At 56.3% G+C, this 22,994-nt stretch overlaps 1 protein-coding gene across 4 annotated transcripts in view; it reads right to left on the reverse strand.

Moving 5' to 3' along the window:
• PSD4 (pleckstrin and Sec7 domain containing 4) overlaps positions 1-20,677 on the reverse strand; it is a 32,598-nt gene extending 11,921 nt beyond the window's left edge. Inside the window, exons 1-5 of one of the 4 annotated variants that reach the window (XM_055121479.1) lie at positions 20,364-20,655; positions 12,008-12,127; positions 2,734-3,685; positions 1,570-1,651; positions 520-880 (exon numbers count right to left, since the gene is read on the reverse strand). In XM_055121479.1, the coding sequence (XP_054977454.1) occupies positions 520-880; positions 1,570-1,651; positions 2,734-3,564 (1,274 nt within the window). In that variant the 5' untranslated portion in view covers positions 3,565-3,685; positions 12,008-12,127; positions 20,364-20,655. Of the gene's footprint in view, positions 1-519; positions 881-1,569; positions 1,652-2,733; positions 3,686-8,360; positions 8,487-12,007; positions 12,128-18,240; positions 18,271-18,371; positions 18,380-20,363 lie in introns of those variants that run through there. The other 3 variants (XM_055121476.1, XM_055121478.1, XM_055121477.1) reach the window with 3 other exon arrangements.
• Positions 20,678-22,994: the final 2,317 nt, after the last annotated feature.

Here is a 22,994-nt window from a genome sequence, read left to right on the forward strand (position 1 = left end):
ACTTATTGTTACTGTTTTTGGCATATCCAATAAGCCATGGGTAGCTTGCCAGGCTCTGCTTGCGGGCACGATACTCTCAGTAGCTTGCCGGGTTCTCTGAGAAGGGCGGAAGAATCGAACACAGGTTGGCCGCGTGAAAGGTGAACGCCCTACCACTGTGCTATCGCTCCAGCCCAACAAAGGGGGTAAAAAATAATAATAGACTAAAACAAAAATAAAATGGAATCATTTCCAGTTTTTTTTTGGGGGGGGCACACCTAGCAGTGCTCAGGGCTTACTCCTGGCTCTGCACTCAGGGATCACTCCTGGCAGGGCTCTGGAGACCCTCTGGGGTGCCAGGGACCTAACCTGAGTCAGTGGCATTAACAGCCAGCATCCTTCCCATGGTACTGTCGCTCTGGCCCTGAGAACGGAGTATTGTAAAATAAGTAAGCCAAGCCCCAATACGCCCTCATCTGGAGCTATGAAGGCAGGACAGCATCTGCATTCTCAGACGCCCACAGCCGAGGTGGCACTTACCCCAGGGCAGGCGCTGCAGTGCCATCTGGGTCTGCACTGGTGACCTCGGTGCCTGGGTCTAGAGCCTCCTCTGGCTCCTCTGTGTCTGGGGAACTCGGTTCCATCACATCGGTGGTCAAAAGCGCCGGGCATGAAGCATCGAGCATCCTTCTGGGAGCACCATGATCCCAGGGCGGGCTCTGGGGCTGCAGGCTGCCTGGCTCGGAGGTCACCAGGCTGGACCTGGAACCGGCATCTCTGCTCACGGATTCGAGGCTATTGGGCTCCGGCGAAGAAGCTGAGCTCCCCCAGGGGCCAGGGGACAAGGCACAGAAAGCAGACTCTTGGGGGCCCTCGGCATTCTTGTCCCCCGAGGAAGAGCCTGGAGCGAAGTGGGTGGGGAGGAGAGAGGGTGGAGGGCTGAAAGCTGACCTGTGCCACCCGCCCCTCCCCAGAGTCGGTGGCGTGTCCTGTCCCTCTGCAGACTGTGACCTCCCACACAGGCAAGCCGTGGGCAGAGGCTTCCATGAGGAGATAACCCGAAGTTCAGGACGTGCTAAAACCACCAGTCATGAGAAATGCTGGACCACTGGCACATCTTTGTGTGTGTGGGGTCACCCCTGGTGGTCCCCAGGGCTTATTCACAGCAGGGAACCATAGGGCCATGGTAAGCCCTCAAGGGAACCCTGTGTAGTGCTGGGGTTCAAATCAAGGTTAGCTGTGGGCAAATCAAGAGCCCTACCCACTGTGCCATCTCCCTGGCCCCTGGCACGTTTGTTTCATTATGAGTATTTCTGGGGTCAGGGGAGGCTCCCAGAGGTCACCGCCCATGACACTCGACTAACCAGGATGGAGGGTTCAATGCCAGGGCTCCTGGGTGCCACAGCATGGGGGGTAGCCCACCAGGGCTACCCTGGCAGTGCCCACTAGATCCTTTAGGATCTAGATCCACTAGATCACAGGTCTAAAGGATGCCTGGCTCCGGCCAGAGGAGCCTCCTGACACCCAAAGTTCCAGAGCAATCTCCGTCCCTCCTGCCACCCATTTCCATGGTCTCCCTGCTGGGCTCACCTCTGTCCTCAGAAAGAGGCCGCTCTGGGGACGGCCAGGAAGGATCCTCTTCTCTCAGGGTGCCTGGGGAGCAGGGTAGGGCCTGAGGGGACAGGAGGAGAGGTGGCTGTGAGCCCGAGGGGCGGGGGTGGGAGAAAGGTGGGCAGGGATGCTCTTCCCAGGGGCCTTCCCTCCCTCCCACCCGGGGGACTGGTCAGACGAGGGATCCTGGCTAGGAGAAGACCCGCATTCTCTGGGTGCTGGTCCCTGCAGCTCATCAGATTCCCCTTTACAGCGGTGAGGCCCAGAGAGGGCGAGTGACCAGCACAAATTTGCACAGCCTGTGGGGCAGGCGGAGCGCAGGTGTCCTGTACCCCCCAGCCAGTCTCTGCACATCCCAGGAGAAAGCCCTGTGACCAGGGGAGGCAGCAAAGGAGAGGAGAGCAGGAGATGAGAAACTAGGGCTGCGGTGGGCCTCCTCCCTACACCGCCATGCCCCACCCACTGTGTTCTCCTGCCTCCCTCCACAGCCCAGAGGGGTTAAGTCCCAGAGAGGACCAGGGGGCAGGGGCTGGGCAGGGCCCAGGAGCCGAGGGGTCCCAGGCTTCTCCTCTAGGCCACCCAGGGCCCCCGGAGCAAGAAGGGCCAGGACGCTGAGCCTTCTGGTCTGCGGGAGCTGTGGGCACTGTGGCAGAGCGGGTGTGATTAGAAAGTTACAGGCCGGGCCCTCCTGCTCCCCTTATCTGGGCGGATGCCTCCTGGGGGGGCTGTGCTGCCCACTATCTCCGACACATGCATTCCAGCTTCCCACTGACTCAAGGACAGACGCAGGGAGGGATGGGAGCCTGTGAGCTCAGAGTCCCGGACACGGGAGCAGCCCTCCGGGCAGGGCAGGGCGACCCTGGCCAGCTGACTGATTCCTGGCCTCTCCTGTGAGGCCCATCCTGCAGAAGTGGGTGGAGGGGGAGGTCTGCACAGCTCTCAGGGCTGGGGGCCTCCACTGCTGCGGTGACATCGGGACGTGCCACTCGCCTGCCACGGCCCTGCAGTGGCCACTCCCCAGCTCTGTCACTGCAGCACCCGCGTGCCACAGTGCTCAGGCCCCTGGAGATTCTTCTGAGCCCCCTGTACAGCCCTGCGGGGTGAGGTGGGCTCCCCCCACCCCGCCCCTGGGGCACAGCTCACCTCCCTCTCCTCCCAACTGGGAGGTGCTGTGGGAGCCCCCTCAGAGGCGTCCAGGGCAGCCCAGGAGGAGTGCAGCTTGTAGGTGGGCACAGGGAACGGTGGCGTGGCCGAGCCCCCAGAGTCAGCCGGGACGTCCTCGCCTTCCAGCTCACTTCCGGGCACCCCCAGCTCCCCAGCTGCGGGGACCAGGGCCTCCGGCATCTGGGGGCTCCCCGGCTCTGGCCTCCCTGCCTCAAGGCAGTCCGGGAAGGCCCAGGAAAAGCACGTCCCGGAAGTACTGGCGTCGGAGCACGGGCTGTCCAGAAAGAGCGGGTTGTCGAAGAACACGCTCTCCTCTTCGGCACTCCAGGCTGGGGACAGGCCTGCCACCTCCTCTGGCTGGCTGCCCGCCTCGGGCCCACTGCTGCGTCTCTCTGCTACAGAGGCCTCCTCCCCGGGGAGGCTGAGGTCCTCGGGCGGGACGGGCACGCAGCGCCTCAGCTCGGCCCGGAGCCCGTCTGTCTTCTCCAGCTCCTCCTCCAGGTCCAGCACACACATCTGAGCCTGCAGGATACCCGCCCAGAACACCACCTGCGTGGAACTGGTGGAGCCGGCAGTGGGGGACGGGGTGGTCCCTGGGGCATCGAGGCTGGAGCCCCAGGTTGAAGCATCGGGCCTGGCAGAACTGAGAGGGTCCAAGGCCCAGGTCTGTGCCCCTGGTGGTTGAGAAGGGCCACAGGGCGCCCCAGCCAGTGATGCGGGACATGGTGGCAGGCCGCCTCCCACGTAAGCGCTGAGAAGTTCTGTGGGTTCCGCGGTTTCCGTGGCTTCGGGTAACCGGGGGTCACCCATCGTCCAGCGTGCGGGGAAGCCCTCCAGTGGCACCTTCACACTCCCATCGGGCCCATGATGACAAGGACAGTGGCGATGGAGGCAGCTGGGCCTGGAGGGCAGCGGGGAGCTGGCATCGACCCTGCAAAAGGCCGCCAGCAGATGCGTGTTAGCCACAACAGCAGGAGGGTCTGCACAGGGGGGCCCAGCCAAGGGGAGGCGAACCCAACCAGAGTGGCAGGAGGCAGATGGCCAGCGGGTGTGACCCCGAAGTCGCAAAGACCTGCACCCTCCTCAGAGACACCCACCCACCGCTGATCAAGGGGCTGGGAGGAAAAGAGAGGGGCTGGCTCTGCTGAGGGTCTGGGCTGTCAGCGGGGGCCACCAGCCGCAGGCAGAGATACACGGACAGAGCAGCGACCTGGCAGGAAGTCCAAGACCACACGGGGACAGGAGGCAGCTGAGCGGAGGCTCGAGGTGTGAAGAGGGCAGCCAAATCGTGCATACACACTTGCTCCCCCCTTGCCTGAGTGTGGCTTCCCACTTCCCTGGGATGGCAACCCCCCCACTTCCCCGACCCCCCAACACCCAGTCCCAGCTCCCACACAGAAACAGTCCCTCACAGGGTGGACCCGGTAGTCAGGAGTCAAGGTCACTCGGTGCCTGGCAGGCCCTGGTGGGGACAGGAAGGGTGCACACGAAGCACACTCTCACCCAGGCCCTGAATGCAGAGGTGAGCTGAGGCTCTCAGAGGGGGTCCCCAGGGAGCCCCTCTCGTCCCTTCGAACACTCAGGCTGAGGCCAGGCAGGGTTGCAGTGCTGAAGGTCACCCAGAAATCAGGGCCTGTTTGGGGCCTTCCTTCAGCGGGAGGGAAAGGGGTCGGGTTCTCACCACTCTGGAAATACTCAGCCCAAAGCCCCTCAAAACAGAATCCTTCGGGGTTTCCATAGACCCTCCTCTGCCCCCAGGCCGCACCCTCCCCTCAAGAGCTCTCAGCAAAGTAAGACTCCGACTCCAGGTTCTACTCTTCTCCAGAAGGGCCCAGCCCTGAGGGCGCATCCATCCTTGGGTTCCAGGACAGCCCCCCCTCAATTCTGGGGAGTCCCATGCCAGGCCGCTGATTTTGCAGCCTGTGTACCATGGTCTGGTCGAAGGGACTGGAACACACCCTGCTGACTCAACGAGGGAAAGGGGGCGGTGCACCAGACAAACTGGCTCACCTAAGGTTAATCGGATCTGATCAATTTCTTTTGATCTATTTATTTTGACTTTGGAACCACGCCTGGCTGTGCTCCAGGCTTATTCCCGACTCAGGGATGACTCCTGGCAGGTTTAAGAATGGAACAAGGTAGGGGCTGGAGCGATAGCACAGCGGGTAGAGGGTAGGGCATCTGCCTTGCACGCGGCCGACCCAGGTTTGATTCCCAGCATCCCATATGGTTCCCTGAGCACCACCAGGGGTGATTCCTGAGTGCAGAGCCAGGAGTAACCCCTGTTCATCACCGGGTGTGACCCAAAAAGCAAAACAAAACAAAACAAGGAATGGAACAAGGTTATGGGGCAATCCTCCTGGCCCTTTTCTCTACTGTCTTTGGGTGTCAGCCTCATGTGATGTTATTCTATACTCCACAAATGAGTGCAGTCCCTCTATGTCTGTCCCTCTCTTTCTGACTCATTTCACTTAGCATGATACTCTCCATGTCTATCCATTTATAAGCAAATTTCATGACTTTATCTCTCTTAATGGCTGCATAGTATTCCATTGTGTAGATGTACCAAAGTTTCTTTAACCAGTCATCTGTTTTAGGGCACTCAGGTTGTTTCCAGATTTTGGCTATTGTGAACAGTGCTGCAATGAATATTATAGGTACAGATGTCATTTCTACTGTGCTTTTTTGCATCCTCGGGATATATTCCCAGAAGTGGTATTGCGGGGTCATGTGCACTGGTGGAGGGATGGGTGTTTGATCATTGTGTAATTGTAACCCAAACATGAAAGCTTGTAACTATCTCGCAGTGAGTCAATAAAATTTTTTAAAAATTTTAAAAAAAGAATGGAACAAAGGGCTGGAGCAATAGCACAGCGGGTAGGGCATTAGCCTTGCAAACGGCCAACCTGGCTTCTATTCCCAGCATCTTGTATGGTCCCCGAGCACCGCCAGGAGTAATTCCTCAGTGCAGAGCAAGGAGTAACCCCTGTGCATTGCCAGGTGTGACCCAAAAAGCAAAAAAAAAAAGAAAGAATGGAATGAGGTCAGTGGTTCCAATCTGGTCATTTTAATCTTCCCGACCAGAAAAGGTCCACAGTTGAGAACAGAGGATCGGCTGACTATGGTGGGAAATAGCAGCAGAATTAATGAAGCCCCAGACTAGGCCCCCAGGTTCAGTGCCCAGACAAAGTACTGAATCACGCCGGGCTCAAATGCCCAGACAATGACAAGGTACTGAGCACAGGAGTCCCACCCACAGGCACGAGATTAAGGATGACCAAGACAAGAGACAATCAGGGGGTAAGCCCAGAGGCTCAAGATTTCAGATTAGAAAACACTGGGTAGAAAATGACAGGGAACAGACAAGATCATCACAGGCTGGAGGTGGCCAGATTCCAGGCCAGAAAGAGAGACAAGATTTACACAGGTAAATAATAGAGAGGTGTGGACTTTGGGGATGGGGAAGGGGCTTGGTCCTATCGATTCGAACTGAATCAATTCTGACTTCTTAAGCCCCTGAATGTTGTATGCACCTTGCTCATACAATTCTCAAGAATCCACGAGCGCCGGAAAAATCCACCTTCCTGGTAACCATACCCCTCCAGGGTCTGCCCTGTGCTGGCTCAGGCTTGCTTGCTTTTTCCCTCTCTCCTTCTCTCTCTCTCTCTCTCTCTCTCTCTCTCTCTCTCTCTCTCTCTCTCTCTCTCTCTCTCTCTCTCTCTCTCTCTCTCTCTCTCCCCTTCCTCTCTCCCTCCCCCCTTCCCTCTCTTCTCTCTCTGTCAGCCTCTCTCTCTCTCTTTCCCCTCTCACTTCCCCCTTTCTCTCTCCTCTCTACCCCTTCTCTCCTTTTCTCTCTCCCTCTCCCTCTCCTTCCTCTCTCCCTCCCTCTCTCTCACTCTCTTCTGTCTGCCTCTCTCTCCCTCTCTCCCCCCTCTCTCCCTCCTTTCTCTCTCCCTCTATTTCCTTTTCTCTCTCCTTCTCCCTCTCCCTCCTCTCTCCCCTCTCCCTCCCTTCTCCCTCTCCCTCTCTCTCCCCCCTTTCTCTCTCCCTCTCTCCCCCTTTATTTCCTTTTCTCTCTCCTTCTCCCTCTCCCTCTCCTTCCTCTCTCCCCTCTCCCTTCCTTCTCCCTCTCCCTCTCTCTCCCTCTCCCTCTTCCCCCTTTCTCTCTCCCTCTCTCTCCCCCTCTCTCCCTGTTCTCTCCCTCTCCCACCTCCCCCACCCTGGGTGACAGGCTGAGGATTCTTAGGGTTCTGCTCCCCAAGTTCTCTGCCACATGCAAGGAGCAGCACTGGGCACCTTCTCCTCTCAGGCAGGCAACACGCAGCCTCTGCCACTTTCAGCCCTCTCACCCTGCCCTCTTCCCAAAGGGAGGGATGAGGCACCTCAGACTCAAAGATCAATGCTCAGGGTCAAGTCCACCCGCAGCTGCCCCAGGTCTGCTTAGCAGAGCTTGACCAAGAGTGAGCAAAGACACCCGCAGTGGCACCACAGGAGAGAAGCTCAGGACCCCAGCCCGGACACCAAGGGCCCTTCCCTGCCTGGCCTGGACTTGGCTGTGCTTCGGTCTTCATTCATGCCTCCACCCCACCATCGCGTGTAAGTGTGTGCCAGCCTTTGGGCATGAGTATCTGCCCAATGGTGGCCAGTTCACCTATACTCACAAGTAAACAGACAGGAAAAGTTCAGGTGCCAAGAAGGGGAGTGGGGGCGAGACAGCTGGGAAAAGGGAACCTGCAACTTCTAACCCTGAGTCTCCAGGGCCAGAGAGATGGCACAGTGGGTAGGGAATCTCCCTTGCATGCAATCAGCCCTGGTTTGATCCCCGGCACTGCAGATATCTCCCCATAACCAGGACTAATTCCCTGAATGCAATTACTCAGGGTAATCCCTGAGTGCCACCAAGTGTGTCCCCAATATCCAAAAAGCAAAACAAGACCCAAATCTCACTTGAGTCTGTGTCTGCAAGTCTGTGGACATAAACACTTAGGCACATGTGCCTGGGCAGCCACCCAGGCGAATGACAGCAGGTCAGACTTGGAAGCAACTTCCACGGGCTGTCACCAAAGGGAGCAGGTGGAGGGAAAGGGGCAAGAATCAGAGACTCAAGTGGACAGAGCTGCCATTGCAGGGCAGGGCAGTGACAGACAGACCCATGGCACTTGGGGACATCAACTAACCCGCTGTCCCTTCGCAGCCTTGGTGCTACTGCACAGTCCACCTCTCCCGCCAGAATGCAGCTGCTACCCTGCACCCGTCCCCACTGTCTGCAGAAGAGACGCCAAATGCCCACGTGTGTGTGATGTCCACTCTTGATGGAGGAGTTTGGACGCTGGTGGGTGGGGTGGGTGGGGGCAGGGTTATAATACGATGCCTCAGACATGATGGGCGGGAAAGGCAAGGCTTAGGGTTGACTGGAGAAGTCCAAGGCCACCATGAGTGGGGTTCCCGGGGTAGAGTGGTGGGGGAGCCCTGCGTCCAGGTTGGTAGTTCCATGGGGGTGGCACAGTCAATGTCTTTTGAGAGGCTTCTCTGAGCATCACAGTGCATCAACACAACGCTCCTACAAACTCACACTACACTTTTAGGAGTGTTCACATGAAACTCACATTTTCCAGGATATTCGGTGGCGGGCTGGAGCGATAGCACAGCTGGTAGGGCGTTTGCCTTGCACGCGGCGGACCCAGGTTCGATTCCTCTGACCCTCTTGGAGAGCCCGGCAAGCTATTGAGAGTATCCCGCCCGCACAGCAGAGCCTGGCGAGCTACCTGTGGCGTGTTCGATACGCCAAAAACAGTAACAACAAGTCTCACAATGGAGATGTTACTGGTGCCCGCTTGAGCAAATCGATGACAGTGACAGTGATTCTGATTTGGTGGCTCATCTGCAGCCCAACCTCTCCTCTGGGAAGGCAAGTGGGGAACACTGCCCTCCTACTAAGGAAACTGCAGCCCAGCTCAGAGGGGGCTGGGAAATTGCCTGGTCAGGAGGAGTGGGGGAGCTGGGGCCTCCTCCCTGGCCTGAGGTACTCTTTTTTGTCTTTCTTAATGATTTCGGGGGAGGGGCAGTGCTCAGGGAGGACTCCTGGCTCTAGGCTCAGGGAGAACTCGTGGTGGGGCTTAGCAGACATACTGGGGTAACAAGGGATGAAGCCCAGCCTGGCAGTGTGCAAGGCAGGTGCCCTATCCACTGTGCTATCTCTCTGGCCCTCGAGGAGCTCTCCTATCTGTGTAAACCCCAGGAGTAAATCCCTGGGAGTATCTGCAGATTCCCTCTCAGTGCCTCCAACCCAGGTCCCCTCACGACCCACTGCTGAGCCAGCTGGGTTCTGGGTTTGACAGAGAAGTTGGTGAACATGAGGAAAGAGGGAGAGAAGGGGGGTGGGTGCAGAGAATCCTCAGCGGCTGAGGGCTGGGGCACAGAGGCCCCCTGACCCTGGAGGGTCTCACTTTTTAGCAACTAGTGATTTAGCAACGCACCCTCTTCAGGACAACAGTCACTCAATGCCCCGCTGGAAAGCCTCCACCAGAAGGAGCCCCGACTGTCCCTGCACTGACGCCTGTCCCTGGGACCCTTCCAGGACCCCTGGGGCAGCACCACCCACCCTGGGCAAGACACAGATGTGGAACTTCCAGGGCCTTATTTGTTCCTCATCCTGAGGGCCCCCTCTTCTGAAATTGTTTGGAATATCCTAAGAAGGGAGATGGTTTGCCACCTTCCTCTACGGGTGGGGGGGGGGTGTCCTGGCACCTCTGAAGCCATCTCGCCTCCCACCTTGATGGCCCAGGGGCAGTAAGGTCAGCTCCAGAGAAGCACCGAGACTCTGAGCTCCCAAAGATCCGCAGGTGCTGAGGTTGGGGAGGAGAGGCTAGGCTCCCCCCACCCTGCCCCCCCCAACCACAGAACCCCCTTGGAGCAGCTGCCCACAAACAAATAACACATTTCAGAGAACTGTCACCACCACCAAGGGGGGCTTTTCACGAAGGGGGAGGGGAGAGATGTCGCTGATGAAAGCTGCAGGGCTGTGCGTGGTGGGTGCCAGGAGGTGGAGGGACCCCGGAGCGGAGCATGGCAAGGTCTCTCTGGAGATGCGGAACTGAGGCGCGGCCTGCACCTGGGCCCAAGCACAGGGAGCCGGGCGGGCGAGGGGAGGCCACATCCTGCCCGCAGCAGCGAAGGCACTTGCATGCAAATGAGTAGCAACCAGCAGCACCAGGGCAGGGCAGAGAGAGGCTCAGTCCAGCCTGCTGGCTGCCTACAGCTTCTCTGGTCTCTCCTGTCCCTATCGCGGGAACTCAGCAGCCCAGGGCCCATGCCGGGCAGGATAAGGGTGCCCCGGGGTGCGCTACAGCTCTGCCAGGCTGCGCAGGCAGCCTGCTGGGGGCCTGGCTCAGATCCCACAGGCATATAGAGGGCATCAGCGGGTGACAGGCCCCCTTGCCAGACTCTTAGCAGAGGCAGGGGTGCCAGCCCGAGGGTGAGAGGCAGCGGCCAGGCCTTCCCACACGCAGTTCTGCCACCGGGACACAGCCAGCCTCCCAGGTCCCAAGCAGGCCGCTTCAGAGAGAGAATCAGTTCCTGCTACACAGACCAGCAGGCCTGAAGCCAAGCAGGCTCCCTGGGGTGCTGCTGAGAGCCCCCTTCATGGCCCGGCCTGCATCTGTGCTCACACACGGGCCTGTCTCTCCCCCGCCGAGGTCTAAATCTAGGTACCGGGGGTTATCTCTGGCTACCAAGCCCACGGGATCCTTAGCCATGGTCATCCCCCAGACCTGGAGATGTCACAGGATCACCAAGGCTCAGCAAGGATCTGAGCCTTCTGCACTGCAGTTCGTCCCCCAGGGCTCGGGGAGGCTGGGGAAGGGAAGACCCTGGGGAAGGGGTGTGGGGCCACCGAGATCTGCAGACGTCATGCACTGGGCCACACAGCCCTGGCTCCTCTGCCCTCGGCCCCTGCCCCAGCACGCCCACTGCACTCACCTCAAGAAGGGGTGAAGGGCCAGGTGCCCAGGGCCACTCCTGCTGCAGGTCGGTCTGTCTGTCTGTCCACCCCTGAGTGGCAAGAGTGGCGGCGGCAGCTTCCGACTTCCGCTCTTCTCCCCAGCCCGCACTCAGAGCAGCCCTCCCCGCCTACCGGGGCTCCCTCGCGCTCTGTGCCTCACACTTCCTGTCCACAGGAGAACCGCTCACCGCCAGGCCCTGGCCCGTGCCCCTGCCTCTGCCTCCGGGCACCCCACCCCGGGGGCTCTGCCCAGGACCTCCTTCCCTGTCCCCATCCTGGAGTGGATGGGCTGCCCACCCGCCCCCAGGCTCCTCTGGGGCCCACCCCCAACTTCTCTCAGTTCCCTGGAGGGGTCCCAGGTCAGGCAACTTTCCCTTTCTGTTTTGAATGAGTGACATTTCCTTTTGGTTTGGGGGCCACACCCAGGTGCTCAGAGATTACTCCTGGCATGCTGAGGGGCCATCATGAGGTGTCGGGGACTGAACTCAGATCAGCCGCATACCTTATCCACCGTACTATGGCTCTGGCCCAAACAGTCCTATTTTTTACCGTGGTCTGGTCTGGCAGGTAACAATGGCACCTGATACAACTATCCTGTAGTTACAAAGAGTGGCCGCCCCAGGAGACAGCACCCAGTCACTTCTCTCTCCTGCTTTGGGACATCTTCCCAGCCCAAGGCCCAGAAGGAAAGGCAGGTAGAGAGGGAAGGGTCAGCACTGCCTAGCTGCGTGGCTGGGACGTGACCCACTTGGGACCAGAACTCAGCCTTTGAACATAGGAAGTGTCCATCACCTGTCCCCCCCCCCAAACTCCCAACATCTGTCCCTAAGGGACACTGGCCATGGAACCAAGGGCCACAAATTCTTGTTCCACATCTCTCTTGATACCACCTGCTGCTCCAGTCTACACTGACATCTCTGCTGAGGGGTAGAAGCCCTCACAGCCCGACTCCGGGAGACAGGAGTCCCAGTAGGTGGGGAGGGATGCTCTGAGTTCGGGCTGGGGAGAAGAGCGAAGTCGGAAGCTGCCGCTGCTATACTTGCCGCTCAAGGGTGAACAGACAGACAGACTTACAGCAGGAGTGGCCCTGGGGACCTGGCCCTTCACCCCTTCTTGAAGTGAGTGCATGTCCATGTCTCTCCTAGCAGCATGCTCAGACCTGCAGTGTAGATGGCTGGTCTGTGCTCATCCCTGAAGCTGTGCTTCAGAGACAGGCCAAGAGGACACGGGGAGAGGTCACTGTAGGATACTCACTGTATCCTTCGCTTCCAGGATACTCGGAGCCACCTTCCCAGCTCTGGCCTCCAAGAGCGGCACTACACTGGGGAGGAGTGCTGGGCTGGGCTTAAGCCTGAGGGCCACGTGTGCCCTGCCCTGGTGGGAGAAGAAGGGAGAAAGGACACTCAATTCGTGTGCACTGAAAACCCACACCAGTCAGCACAGGAGGCAGTACCAACCACGCTTCAGAATGATGGGTCAGTGGCCGCAGTGACAGCTTTGAACTGTTCAGGTATAACCAGGAGGGTCCCACTCTCTAGGGCTGCCACTTGCGAGGGTCTGGCTAATCTCACCAGCACCCAAACGCAATGCAGCTCCAATCTGGCGCATGAAGAACCACCCCAAGCCACTCTTCCTGGGCTCTTAGAGCATCTGCCCAACTGTGCAAGCCAGACACGCGAAGTCAGGGAGGTCCATCTGCAAACCCTGCCCTCTAGCCTCCAGCCTCTCAGTGGCTCAAGAATCTGGCCCTCCAGCGCCTACTCCAGGTGCCCCAATGCAAGAAGCTGCTCACAGATCAAAAGGAACACATCAGCCACGGCCCCTTCTCCGAGCTTTCCATGAGGTAGCAGGGACTGGAAGTATATAAGCAGCTAAATCACCTACACCTAAAAAGGGGACTCAGGTAGGAGAACAGAGCAGGGAGAAAGGAGGGCTCTGTGTGTGTGTGTGTGTGTGTGTGTGTGTGTGTGTGTGTGTAAGAGCAGGGGAAAGGGAAAAGGGAGGGGTGTGTGTGTATAAGAACAGGGGTAAAGGAGAGGCATGTGCATGTATGTCTGGGCAGAGAGAAAGGAGGGATGTGCATGCATATGAGTGTAGGGGCAGGGAAAAAGGAGGTGTGTGTGCGTGTGCATAGGTGTGTGTATGTGTGCATGCATGTTTGCATGTGTGCTTATACGTGTCTGTGTGTGCATATGTGTGTGCATGTGCGTGTGCATGTGTTTGTGCATGTGCATGCCTGTGCGTGTGCAGGACTGAGCAGAGGACAACAGCCCTGCGGCGAGCCACCAGCCTCTAAGTGTGGGCAGCACTCTCAGGAGAAAACTGTGTGTCTGCTTCCTTCCCCAAGGCCAAAAAGATCTGCACAAGTCAGGAGGGCAGCCATCGTGTGGGAGGCTGGGCCGGAGCCTAGACAACCCGGAGGGGAGGCCGAGTCCGTGCTCAGGGAAGGAGAGACAGGCCTGGGGCCAGGGAGAAGTGTGCCTGTTTCTTTTCCTGATCATCTGCTGGGGGCTGGAGTACAAAGAGCAGAGCACTAAGTGAGCTGGAGATCAGCGGAGGGACGAGGGGGCAGTGGGGTCCTCGGCTTGGTGGCAGCAGAAGTGGACAGACAGAGGACTTGGGGCCCGTGTATTGTGGGTCACCGAGAAGACAGGAGAGAGACTCGGGGAGAAAAATCAGGAGCCACTGTAGCCAATCCCAGTGCTTGGGTTTGATGTGAGGTGCTAGGCGCAAGTGTGTGTGTGTGTGTGTGTGTGTGTGTGAGAGAGAGAGAGAGAGAGAGAGAGAGAGAGAGAGGAGAGCGAGCAGGGGAGAGTGTGGGGGAGAACGAGAAGAGCAGTGGGGGGCCCAGCCAAGGGCTGCTGGGGCCACAAAGGTCTGCAGAGGCAGGGATGGACGTGTTGAGGAGGGGAGAGCAGCAAGTAGTGTGTGGTCACCAGCCATGAGAGAGGAGATAAGTTTAGAAGGAGGAAGCGGTCAGCTGTGTTGAGTGCTGCCGGAAAGTGTAGGTGGGGGGTGCAAAGGTGCCCCTCGAGAGTGGCACCCCTGGTGGCCACAAGATGAGGAAACCTGGGCCAGAGCAATCACAGGCTCATGCAGGGGATAAATGGCCAAGCTGGGTGCAAAGGCAGGACTGGGGGAATGTGGAAAAGACCATCTGAAGAGCTGTGTGCTAAAGCTTTGCAGGGAAGGTGTCCCAGTGGGTCTGCAGGGACCGCAGGTGACCTGAGACAAACCGCCCCACCACTCAGAGCCTCTGAAACTCACCCCAGCTAGCTCAGGACTGACGCTCAGGGGCACCAGTCACTGGCAAGGCTGGGGCAGGGCCCAGAGGGTGGCTGCTAGGCTGCTTCACCTGTCTTTGGGAACACCTGCCTCTGAGGAGGCCTGAAACTAAGGAAGACACGTGTCCCTACCTCCAGCAAACACCACTTCCCTCCAGGTTCTCAGACCTCCACAGTCTGGGCCCCAGGGGAGCAGAGTGGGGGACCCAGCCTCCCGATACACTCTTCGGTCACATTAGGTATCGACAGCATTACTGGCCATGCTGGCTCCTTGGGCAAGGAAGGAGAGAGCAGAGATTCCAGGGACAGAGGCTGAGGAGGGACCAAGGGCTCATGGTAAGTAGGGCCACCAGCGACAGAGCCTTGGGAGCCCCTCCTCTGTCTCCCGCACCTCCTGCGAAAGGGACACCAGGGGTCCCCAAAGTGAATGCTGTCTCCTGCATTCGGTTGCAGGCCTCAGGGTGTCATAGTCACTTCCCTGCCTGTGAAAGGACAGAGCCCAGGGTCCCGGTAGCTCTGCACCATGCATGACCCAGCCCTGCTTTCCAACGCTCCCTTCTCAGCTCCCTCCCAGGGTATGAGACAAGTTCCTTTCCTGCAGCACCTGCTGAATTACACGCGATGCCATTATTGATAAGGGCAAAGAAGCTGCAAGTCCATACCCACACCCAGGAGAGCCATATATGTCCCAAAGGGTGGTACATTTTGTTTCCCAAGAACAATGAAGTGAAAAAGGCGCTCACTAGGTATTATAAAGAAAACTAGTAACATATTCCATATGATCTCAAATTTGTTTGGTTTGGAGGTCATACCTGGTGGTGCTCAGGGATCACTTGTGGCAGGTTTTGGGGGACCGTATGTGGTGCCTGGGATGGAACCTGGATTGACTTCATGTAAGGGAGCGCCCTGCTCACCAGGCTATCTCTCTGGCCCTGCTCTCAGATATTTAAAAACCTGTGTACTTAGGCAAAATAATGATTTAAAAATCCCCAAGTATCAGGTTGACAGTGGTAATCAGTAAATGACAATGGCACATTGGCAGAGAGTCTCTTGCCCGAGCACCTGGTTGTCTTCCTCGGGGCCCCTGGGAGGAGGTGGGCTTCAGTTTTCCTCCCTGCCCCGAGCAGAGCTCCTGCGGCCGAAGACCTCCAGAGCCTAGTCACAGCCACGCTCAAGGCCCCTCTCTACATGTTCAGACGAGCCTCATGCATGAAGATACTGGCAGAGGAACCCAGGTGTGTGGGACCCGGGGCTGAGATCTCCAAGCCTGCTCGGATTGGGGCAGGGCCTCTTACACCCAGATTTCCCATTTTCCAGTAGCTAGGCGATCACACTGAGGGACTGCCCCTGGTGCCCTATAATCCCACCAATGACCAACATCCAGAGACTTAAAACCAAGCTCCCGGAAGACATCTTATAGCCTAGTTTTCCCTCTGGGAGAACCTGACAAGTTACCAAGAGTTTCCTGCCCACATGGGAGAGCCTCACAAACTCCCCATGGTGTATTCATATGCCAAAACCAGTAACAATGCTGGGTCTCATTCCCCTGACCCTGAAAGAGCCTCCAAAGTAACATTGTTGGGAAGGATGAGTAGAGAGGGGCTTCTAAAAGCTCAGGGATAGGACAAATGGAGACATTACTGAGACTGCTCGAGAAATTCGACAATCAACGGGATGATGATAATGATGATGATGACAATGGCACATAAGATTTTAATCTCCTTATGCTTTTACAGCAAAGAACTCACTTTTAAGAACCTGGGGGCACTGGTGCTGGGAAATGTACACTGGTGAAGGAATGGGTGTTGGAATTCTGTATGACTGAACTGTAATCATGAACAGCTTTGTAAGGGTCTATCTCACAGTAATCCAATTAAAAAACAAAAAGAATTAGTCTGTAGGATGTTTATCAGCAGTTAAAAGCCATACCAAAACTTAAGTTGGTCAAATAATGACCAGCTCTCTCTTCCCACCCAAAAGGCCAGGTGGCCTTTCACAATGTCCCATAACCCTTGTCGGGATGGGCTGAGAAGCAGGCTGGACGGGGCCTTGAGGGCCCACCTGTGGCAGCTGCTCACGGGTCTGGCGTCTGGCCCTAAGTGTCTCCACTAACTGCCGGTGACCTCTCTGATGTAGCTGTGGGGACCCACTGGATCCCAGAGTTGACCTGAGATTATTTGAAGGTGAAGGTGCAAAAAGGAAACAAAATTAAGAGTCTCTGCAAGACATGCTTTATCTCTTTATCTGCCTAAAAGCAGCAACTTGTGGACCTAAGTCAGCACGAAGCCTTCCCAGGGCAAAACTATGCTCAGTGGAGAGAGGGCCCCACATAGCCCACTCACACCCCTTCCCCAGGAGAGAGATGGCCCTGCAAGAGACTGGAAGAGCATCAGACCTGTAGATAGGCCTTGACACACAGTTCTCTGAAACCTGACGTGTCATTCTGAAAGAAACTCATTCACTCTTCCCACAAAGCCCTATTTTCTCCTGGTCCCTCTCCTCCTCAACCAGATGCACAACCAGCCTTTTCCTTAAACCACCGGAGGCCAAGCCCAGAACCTTCTCCTACCTTGAACCTGCCTTACCTCATGTTAATCTGCAGATCCTGGCTCTAGAATCTAAGAGTGTAGAGGTCTCGTGTTTCTTCCCTGTCCTGCCTGGCAAAGAAGACCTCCTCCAAGAATTCACCACCCAAGGCTGTTTTGCCTCTGGCATGTGACGCACACAGTGAACATTTGCAAGAGTTAAGCATTTATTTGAATGTGGTTAGGAAGATCTGATAAAGATGAACCAGAGATTTTAGGGATGGCTTTCCAGCGAGGATCCTGCTCAGGACCAGGCCAAAGTTGATCCCATGTATCTATGCCCCTTGTGCATCTATTCCAAAACAATATTCAAGGAAATCACCTTGGTGGAAAACTCGCAAGTGAAAAGCTACTACAAGGAAATGGAAAGGAGGAGATGGCTTTGTACAGCTGAATCTGACCTTTCGAGAGTGTATCCCTTGAGAAAAAGAGCCTAACCTCTTCCTTATCGCCTTCTTCGCTTTGGTCAGCCATTAACTTGAGCAATTCACAGGCTTGAAAGAGCAGGAGAGCAAACCTCTGGTGTCACAGAACAGGCATACGTGGACAGGGTAGAGGAAGAAGGAAAACTCTGACGGGCATTTCCTGCAGCACCTGGCCACAGATGGGCCAGCAGCCCTCTGGGGTTCCGGGGCCCTCTCTGTGCCAGCAGGACTCACTCCTGGCTGTATCAACAATCACCCACAGAGACTGAGGGGCAGGCTAGCTTGGCAGCTCCCCGGGCCACAGTCTTCGAGCTCATCTCCCCAGGACCACCTGGAGGGAAGCCCAGGCCTGGTGCTTCCGGAGGCCACTGCCTTTCTCTCAGCCTCAGCACTTCCACTTTCTTGCAAGGCGGGATTATGCACTACTCAGAAGGCAAGGAGCCTGTGTGAGCATCCAGGTTGCCATGGAGAGGATGCTCTCCCCGGACCATGCAGCCAGCAAAGGGCAGAGTTCACAAGTGCACCCGTGCACTGAGTCCCCTGAGCAGCCGGCGTGGCCTGTCTGTCCACTTCGTCCTACGTGTCTGCCCAGGGCTCTGTGCCAGCCCAGCCTCTCTTCCGTTTTCTCTCTCTCTCCTGGACTCACCTTGCCTCTATGGGCCATGACTTCAGCTTCCCATTCCTGTCGGGAGGTTCACTAGCCTCTCACTAGCCCTTATAGCCTCAGGCCTCTAAGCAGACGTCAGCAGGGCTAGGAGTGTGCCCAGGTTCTGTGTCACGCTAGCCCCCTACCCAGGGCCCTGTTTGTGGGTCACATCTGCTCAGCCTCCCCAGATGGCAGGCTCAACCCTCAGGTGCCAAGAAAGGTCAGTTCTCCTTCACTAAGGATCCATGGCTCCACCCACCCAGAACCTCACATCTGGGGAAACATGGGGGGACTTCTGTGTCTCAGGTTCCTACTATTCGCCCCCGCCCCCTCAGCCCCCACCATATCCCCCTCCCAGAGACCTCCTCCTGTTCTTAAGAACCTTGACTGGCTTATCAGTCACACCTGGGGCCTCACTCCTGAACGCTCCTGGTAGCCTTGCACAGGGACATGTCTGGGGACGTGTCCTTGGGCTGTGCTCCTGGAACATCTGCCCCATTCTCCTTTCCACCAAGCAAATAAATCCTCTTCATCCTCCCAGGTTTACCTCATGAGCCTGCTTCTCTTATCCACCTTTCTGGAACAATCCAGCAAGAAACAAGTGTGAGGACGGGTTCCCGGTTCCTAGGCTGGAACCCAGCACAGCCACCAAGAACCACCGGCCAAGCGTTCACATACACAGTCGTCGAACCTATCACCAGAGAGCATCGGGTTTGAAAAATGAGACCACAATTTGCCGCACACCACGATTAGGGAGAGAAGAAAGGCTTGGATATATAAACCAATGCCTTCCATTCTTCTTCTTCTTTTATTATGGGGGAGAGCACCGCTGGCCATCCTCAGGGGTCACTTTGGGCTCTGTGCTCAGGGCTTACTTCCAGCAGGACTCAGGAGACTACTCATGGTACCAGGGATTAAACCCGAGTCGACTGCAGGCAAGGCAAGATCCTTCCCACTGTACTAGCGCTCCAGTCAGAGGTCATCTATTCTTCTATAATAGGTTGAGCTCATGAGATAAATATGAGTAAAGCAATGTGTTGGCTGCTCACAAGGGCAGAGAGGGTAACAGGCCTCAGTGGAACTGAGGGAGGAAAGAAAGAAACAGTAAACATGAGGGAGAGAGAGGAAATAATAAAATCTTCCCGTAACTGGACCCATAACTGGCCAGGACACCAAGTGTCCACAGAAAGAGAATAACCAAGAGCTTCAAACATAAAACTTGTGAGACTCATAACAACCCCATTTGCTACACAGAGGAGTGGGAAGCCAGCATCAAGTACCCAAGTCTATGCCTCACCCCTCTCTGTGACCCGACCAGAACTGTTGACTGTTTCTTTCTCACCACCAGGAAAGATGCTCTGAGGGGAAGGTCTGTCTTGTTTATCCTGAGCACCAGGGGTGGATCATACAAGGACCTTCAGTAACTGTTTGTCAAATGAATAAACAAGTGTATGGGTTTTCTTGGGACGCTTAAATCTCTGCTTTAGATGTAAGCCTCTCAATAAGAAATAGTCTCAGGAAAGGGGTCTGTCCTCTCTTTTCCCTCACTGGGTCCCCTGCAGGCAGTTCAAAAGCTTTCCTCATGGAAACAGAGCTCTAGAGCCTGGAAATGTTCCTTTCCCATCTCCTTGAACTAAGGGGCAATGTCTCTGTTTGCTTCCCTGTCACGCCCAACATCACCTCGTTGGTTTGTTTTAGAGCAGTTATCACTCTGAAATGCCGTGATTCATCTGCGTACTGGCTAAGGCTCTCTCTCCAATAAGTCAGATATAAAAGAGCAGTATTATTCCCAGAGCCTACCTCCCTGGTTGGTAGTTGGCGGGAACTCAGTAAAGTACCTGCTGAGTGAAGACCGGATGAATGGATGGACAGATGGACGGATGGGCAGATGAATGACTTTTCTTCATCCCTTCACACAGAGGAAGTGCCATGTGTGGAAGCAGCGATAAATCACTCTGCTCTATCTGCTGTCTAAACTTGACCTTGGTGTGTTACTTATGCAGAGGGGCTCACAGACATCCAATTAGTTGTTAATTATATTCAATCAGCTCTGGGTCTGAGCAGGCTTGGCTTAATGAGGTTCAAGGGCAGGTGGCTTCTAGCTGCCCTGACCTGCACATGGAGGCCAGACTTCTGACCTGGACATGCATGCTCTGGACACGGGCGTCTCCCTGCACACCCACGGAGGGATCTGGAAGCCTGGGAGTTAAAAGGAAGGGTTGACAAAAAGTTCAACTCCCTTAGTGCCGGTTTCCTACTGAAAGGCCAAGCTAGACTCAGTTCTTCAGCCCTAGAGTGAATGGGAGTAGATCAGCTGAGCAGACACTATTTACCTTCCCGGGAATTTCTGGGCAGCCACAGTGACAAGCAGAGCACGCAAGAGCAAAGGGAAGAGTGGGGGCTTCTCTGCACTCGGGCACTCCTGCGGGGGGCACCGTGCCAAGCCCGCCAGGGCCCACCAAGCAAGGCTCGCAAGAAACAGCGAAGGGGCCCCCCGGCCTGAACACTCCTCGGGGACTGACCAAGCATCCGTCTGCCGGACCCCCCCACACAGCCAGGATTCTGGGATTCCCCCCCCAGCCGTCCCTCCTCCGGCTCTGCCCTCGGCACGCGGGTCCCCGCGCCCTCGGCGAACCCTGCCCAGCCCAAAGCCACTGCGCAGGTGCTTACCGGCTCGCGTCACTGTCGGGGGCGGCGGCGGGGGCGCCCCCAGCCCAGCCCTGCCCTTGCGCCCCAGCCCATTTCCCGCGGACTCTCGCCGGCCCGGGCGCCCCGGGGCGCAGTGCCCGGAGCGGGCCGGGGGCGGCGAGCGCGGCGGGGCGGCGACCGGGCGGGTTGGGCCGGCGGCTCGGGTGCTCGCGGCCCGGGCGCTGGGTTTCCGGGAGGGCGGAGGGGCGGGGCGGGCCGGGCCGAAGCCGTCCGACTGGTCCGACGGCGGCGGCGAGGGGCCGGGCCGGCACCTTCTGCACGCCCCGCGCCTCCTTCGCTCCTGGAACCTCCCGCGGGGCCCGATCCCCCCCGCACATCCCGCGCCGCCCTCCTTCACTGCCCCCCGCGACCCCCGCACTCCCCGCGGTGCCCGGTGCCGCCTGCCTGCCCCGCGCCTCCTGCACCCCGCGCACCCCGCGCACCCCGCGCACCCCGCGCACCCCGCGCACCCCGCGCCGCGCAGTGCTGCGGGCGCCCTGACTGCTCCAGCGCCCAATCCGGAAACCGGGGACAGACCCGGGCGGGTGCACGCCTGCAGCGGGCCCCTTCAACATGAACTTGTTGTGTGTTTCGTGGGTACAACGTGTGCATTTCCTGGTAGAAAAGGAAGCCGCACGATTCTGAGCTCAGCTCCGTTCGGTAATGGTTTGATGCTGACGACCTCTCCGGAGCCAGTTTTATGAACTGGGGGTGGGGGGTGGGGGTGAGGGGGCAAAGATGCAGATAGTTGCGGCTTAAAACTTGAGGATTAGTTTAGCAAGCATGTCCTCAGCCCGTCTTGTATTGGCAAGAAACTTCTGTTTCCCAGTGTCACACCGGTTGGCACTCCCTGATTGCTATTTCTGCAGCTCTGTAAAGCAACATATGTGAAAATCCGACTGAAGTGAGTCCATGTTTCCAAAATAGCTAGTGGTATTATTTTAGCTTCCCCAGAGTTTGCCAGCCTGGAAAAGTTCAGCGCTGTCTCTTTGAACGTCCCTCAAATGGAGCCGGCCAGGCTCTGAACAAGCAAGAACAACGGTAATATGTATGTTGAGTTTTAAGTTTGCGCCAGGCAGTGAGGTTGAACCTGTCTCAACACATTTAATCTTTTGGAGAGCCCCATGAGGTAGGAACATTTCCACATCATGAGGAGACTTAGGCACAGACAGATTAAGTAACCCAATCCAGCTCACAACAGCCAGTCCCAAACCCAGAGGTCTGCAGTACCCCCCTCCCCCTTGGGCTGTTCCTTTGGCCTGGAGCCTAAGCCTATAGCTATCTGATTTATTTGTCCACTCTCTAAACATTTGTTGTGAACCCACTATGAATATGCCAAGCACTCACTAGACAGGATGAGACAGAGGAATGAATCAAATACAACAAGTTTGGGGCTGGAGCAATAGCACAGGGGGTAGGGCGTTTGCCTTGTAGGTGGCAGACCCGGTTTGATTCCCAGTATCCCATATGGTTCCCTGAGCACTTCCAGGAGTAATTCCTGAGTGCAGAGCCAGAAGTAAACCCTGAGCATCGCCGGGTGTCACCCAAAAAGAAAAAAAAATCAAATACACCAAGTTCGCAGTGCAACAGGGAGAGAAACATCAGCATGTGGCTGAAGAAACTCTTGAGGGGATAATTTCTGAAGAGGAGGTGATTTCAAAGTAGAGACCCCCATCACATATCCTTTGCAGACTCCTGACTGTGTACAGCAAGAATTCGAATAGCCCAAAGCAATACAGTAGAGTTGCTGAGGAGACGTTTGTTACCTTATGAACTGCTGGAGAACCTGGAGTCCAAATCCTTTAATACTGGACTAGCTAGAGATAAACTTTAGACCTTTCACTGAAATCTCAGCAGACCACACATCTCAGGATTAAAGAAGACGGAAAAAAAAATCATGCAAAATCTAAAATAGAGGTGAGGTTCAGTACCATCACTCCTGTTAGAACCAAACAGCTCTTTTGGAGAAAACAATAGAATCCAGAGCACTGACCATACCTACCTTACAAAAAAAAGTTATTTGGCATTCAAAGAAATAAAAAATGTGAACTATAGTCAAGATTTATAAATACAGTCAATTAAAGTACACCCTCATGCTGGGGCCGGGAAGAAATTACTAAATACAGGGAAACTGTTTATATCTACAATTTTAATTCTTCTGATACCAAATATGTGTTCTCCTTTAAGCAACTCTCCAATCCTCTGAATACCAACTGGGTAGCCCCACATTAGGCACCCAGCCCCACAAACAGTCTCCCACTTCGATGCTAAATGAAAACTCCAGCTTACCATCTGTGAGGCAGTAACTTCTAACTTACACCATTGACCCACCCAGTCCTATAAATCTAGGCCACTCAGACCTCCATACCTAAATTGGGTGATATTTTAGAATGGCTCACAGAATTCAGGAATGCACTTTCTACCCATTACAGTATGCTGTCATGGATATAACTTAGGTGCAATAGATGGAAGGGATTCAGGGGGAAAGGTGTGAGGTGGCCGGCACAGCTGCCCTGCCTTTTCCAGATGGAGACCCTCCTGCTATGTGGGTGAGCATCCCTGCCCAGAATTTCTCCAACTACTGTTATTGGGAGTTTTCATGGCAGTTCTATT

This window comes from Sorex araneus, chromosome X, assembly GCF_027595985.1.
Source record: "Sorex araneus isolate mSorAra2 chromosome X, mSorAra2.pri, whole genome shotgun sequence".
NCBI classification, from domain to species: Eukaryota; Metazoa; Chordata; class Mammalia; order Eulipotyphla; family Soricidae; genus Sorex; species Sorex araneus.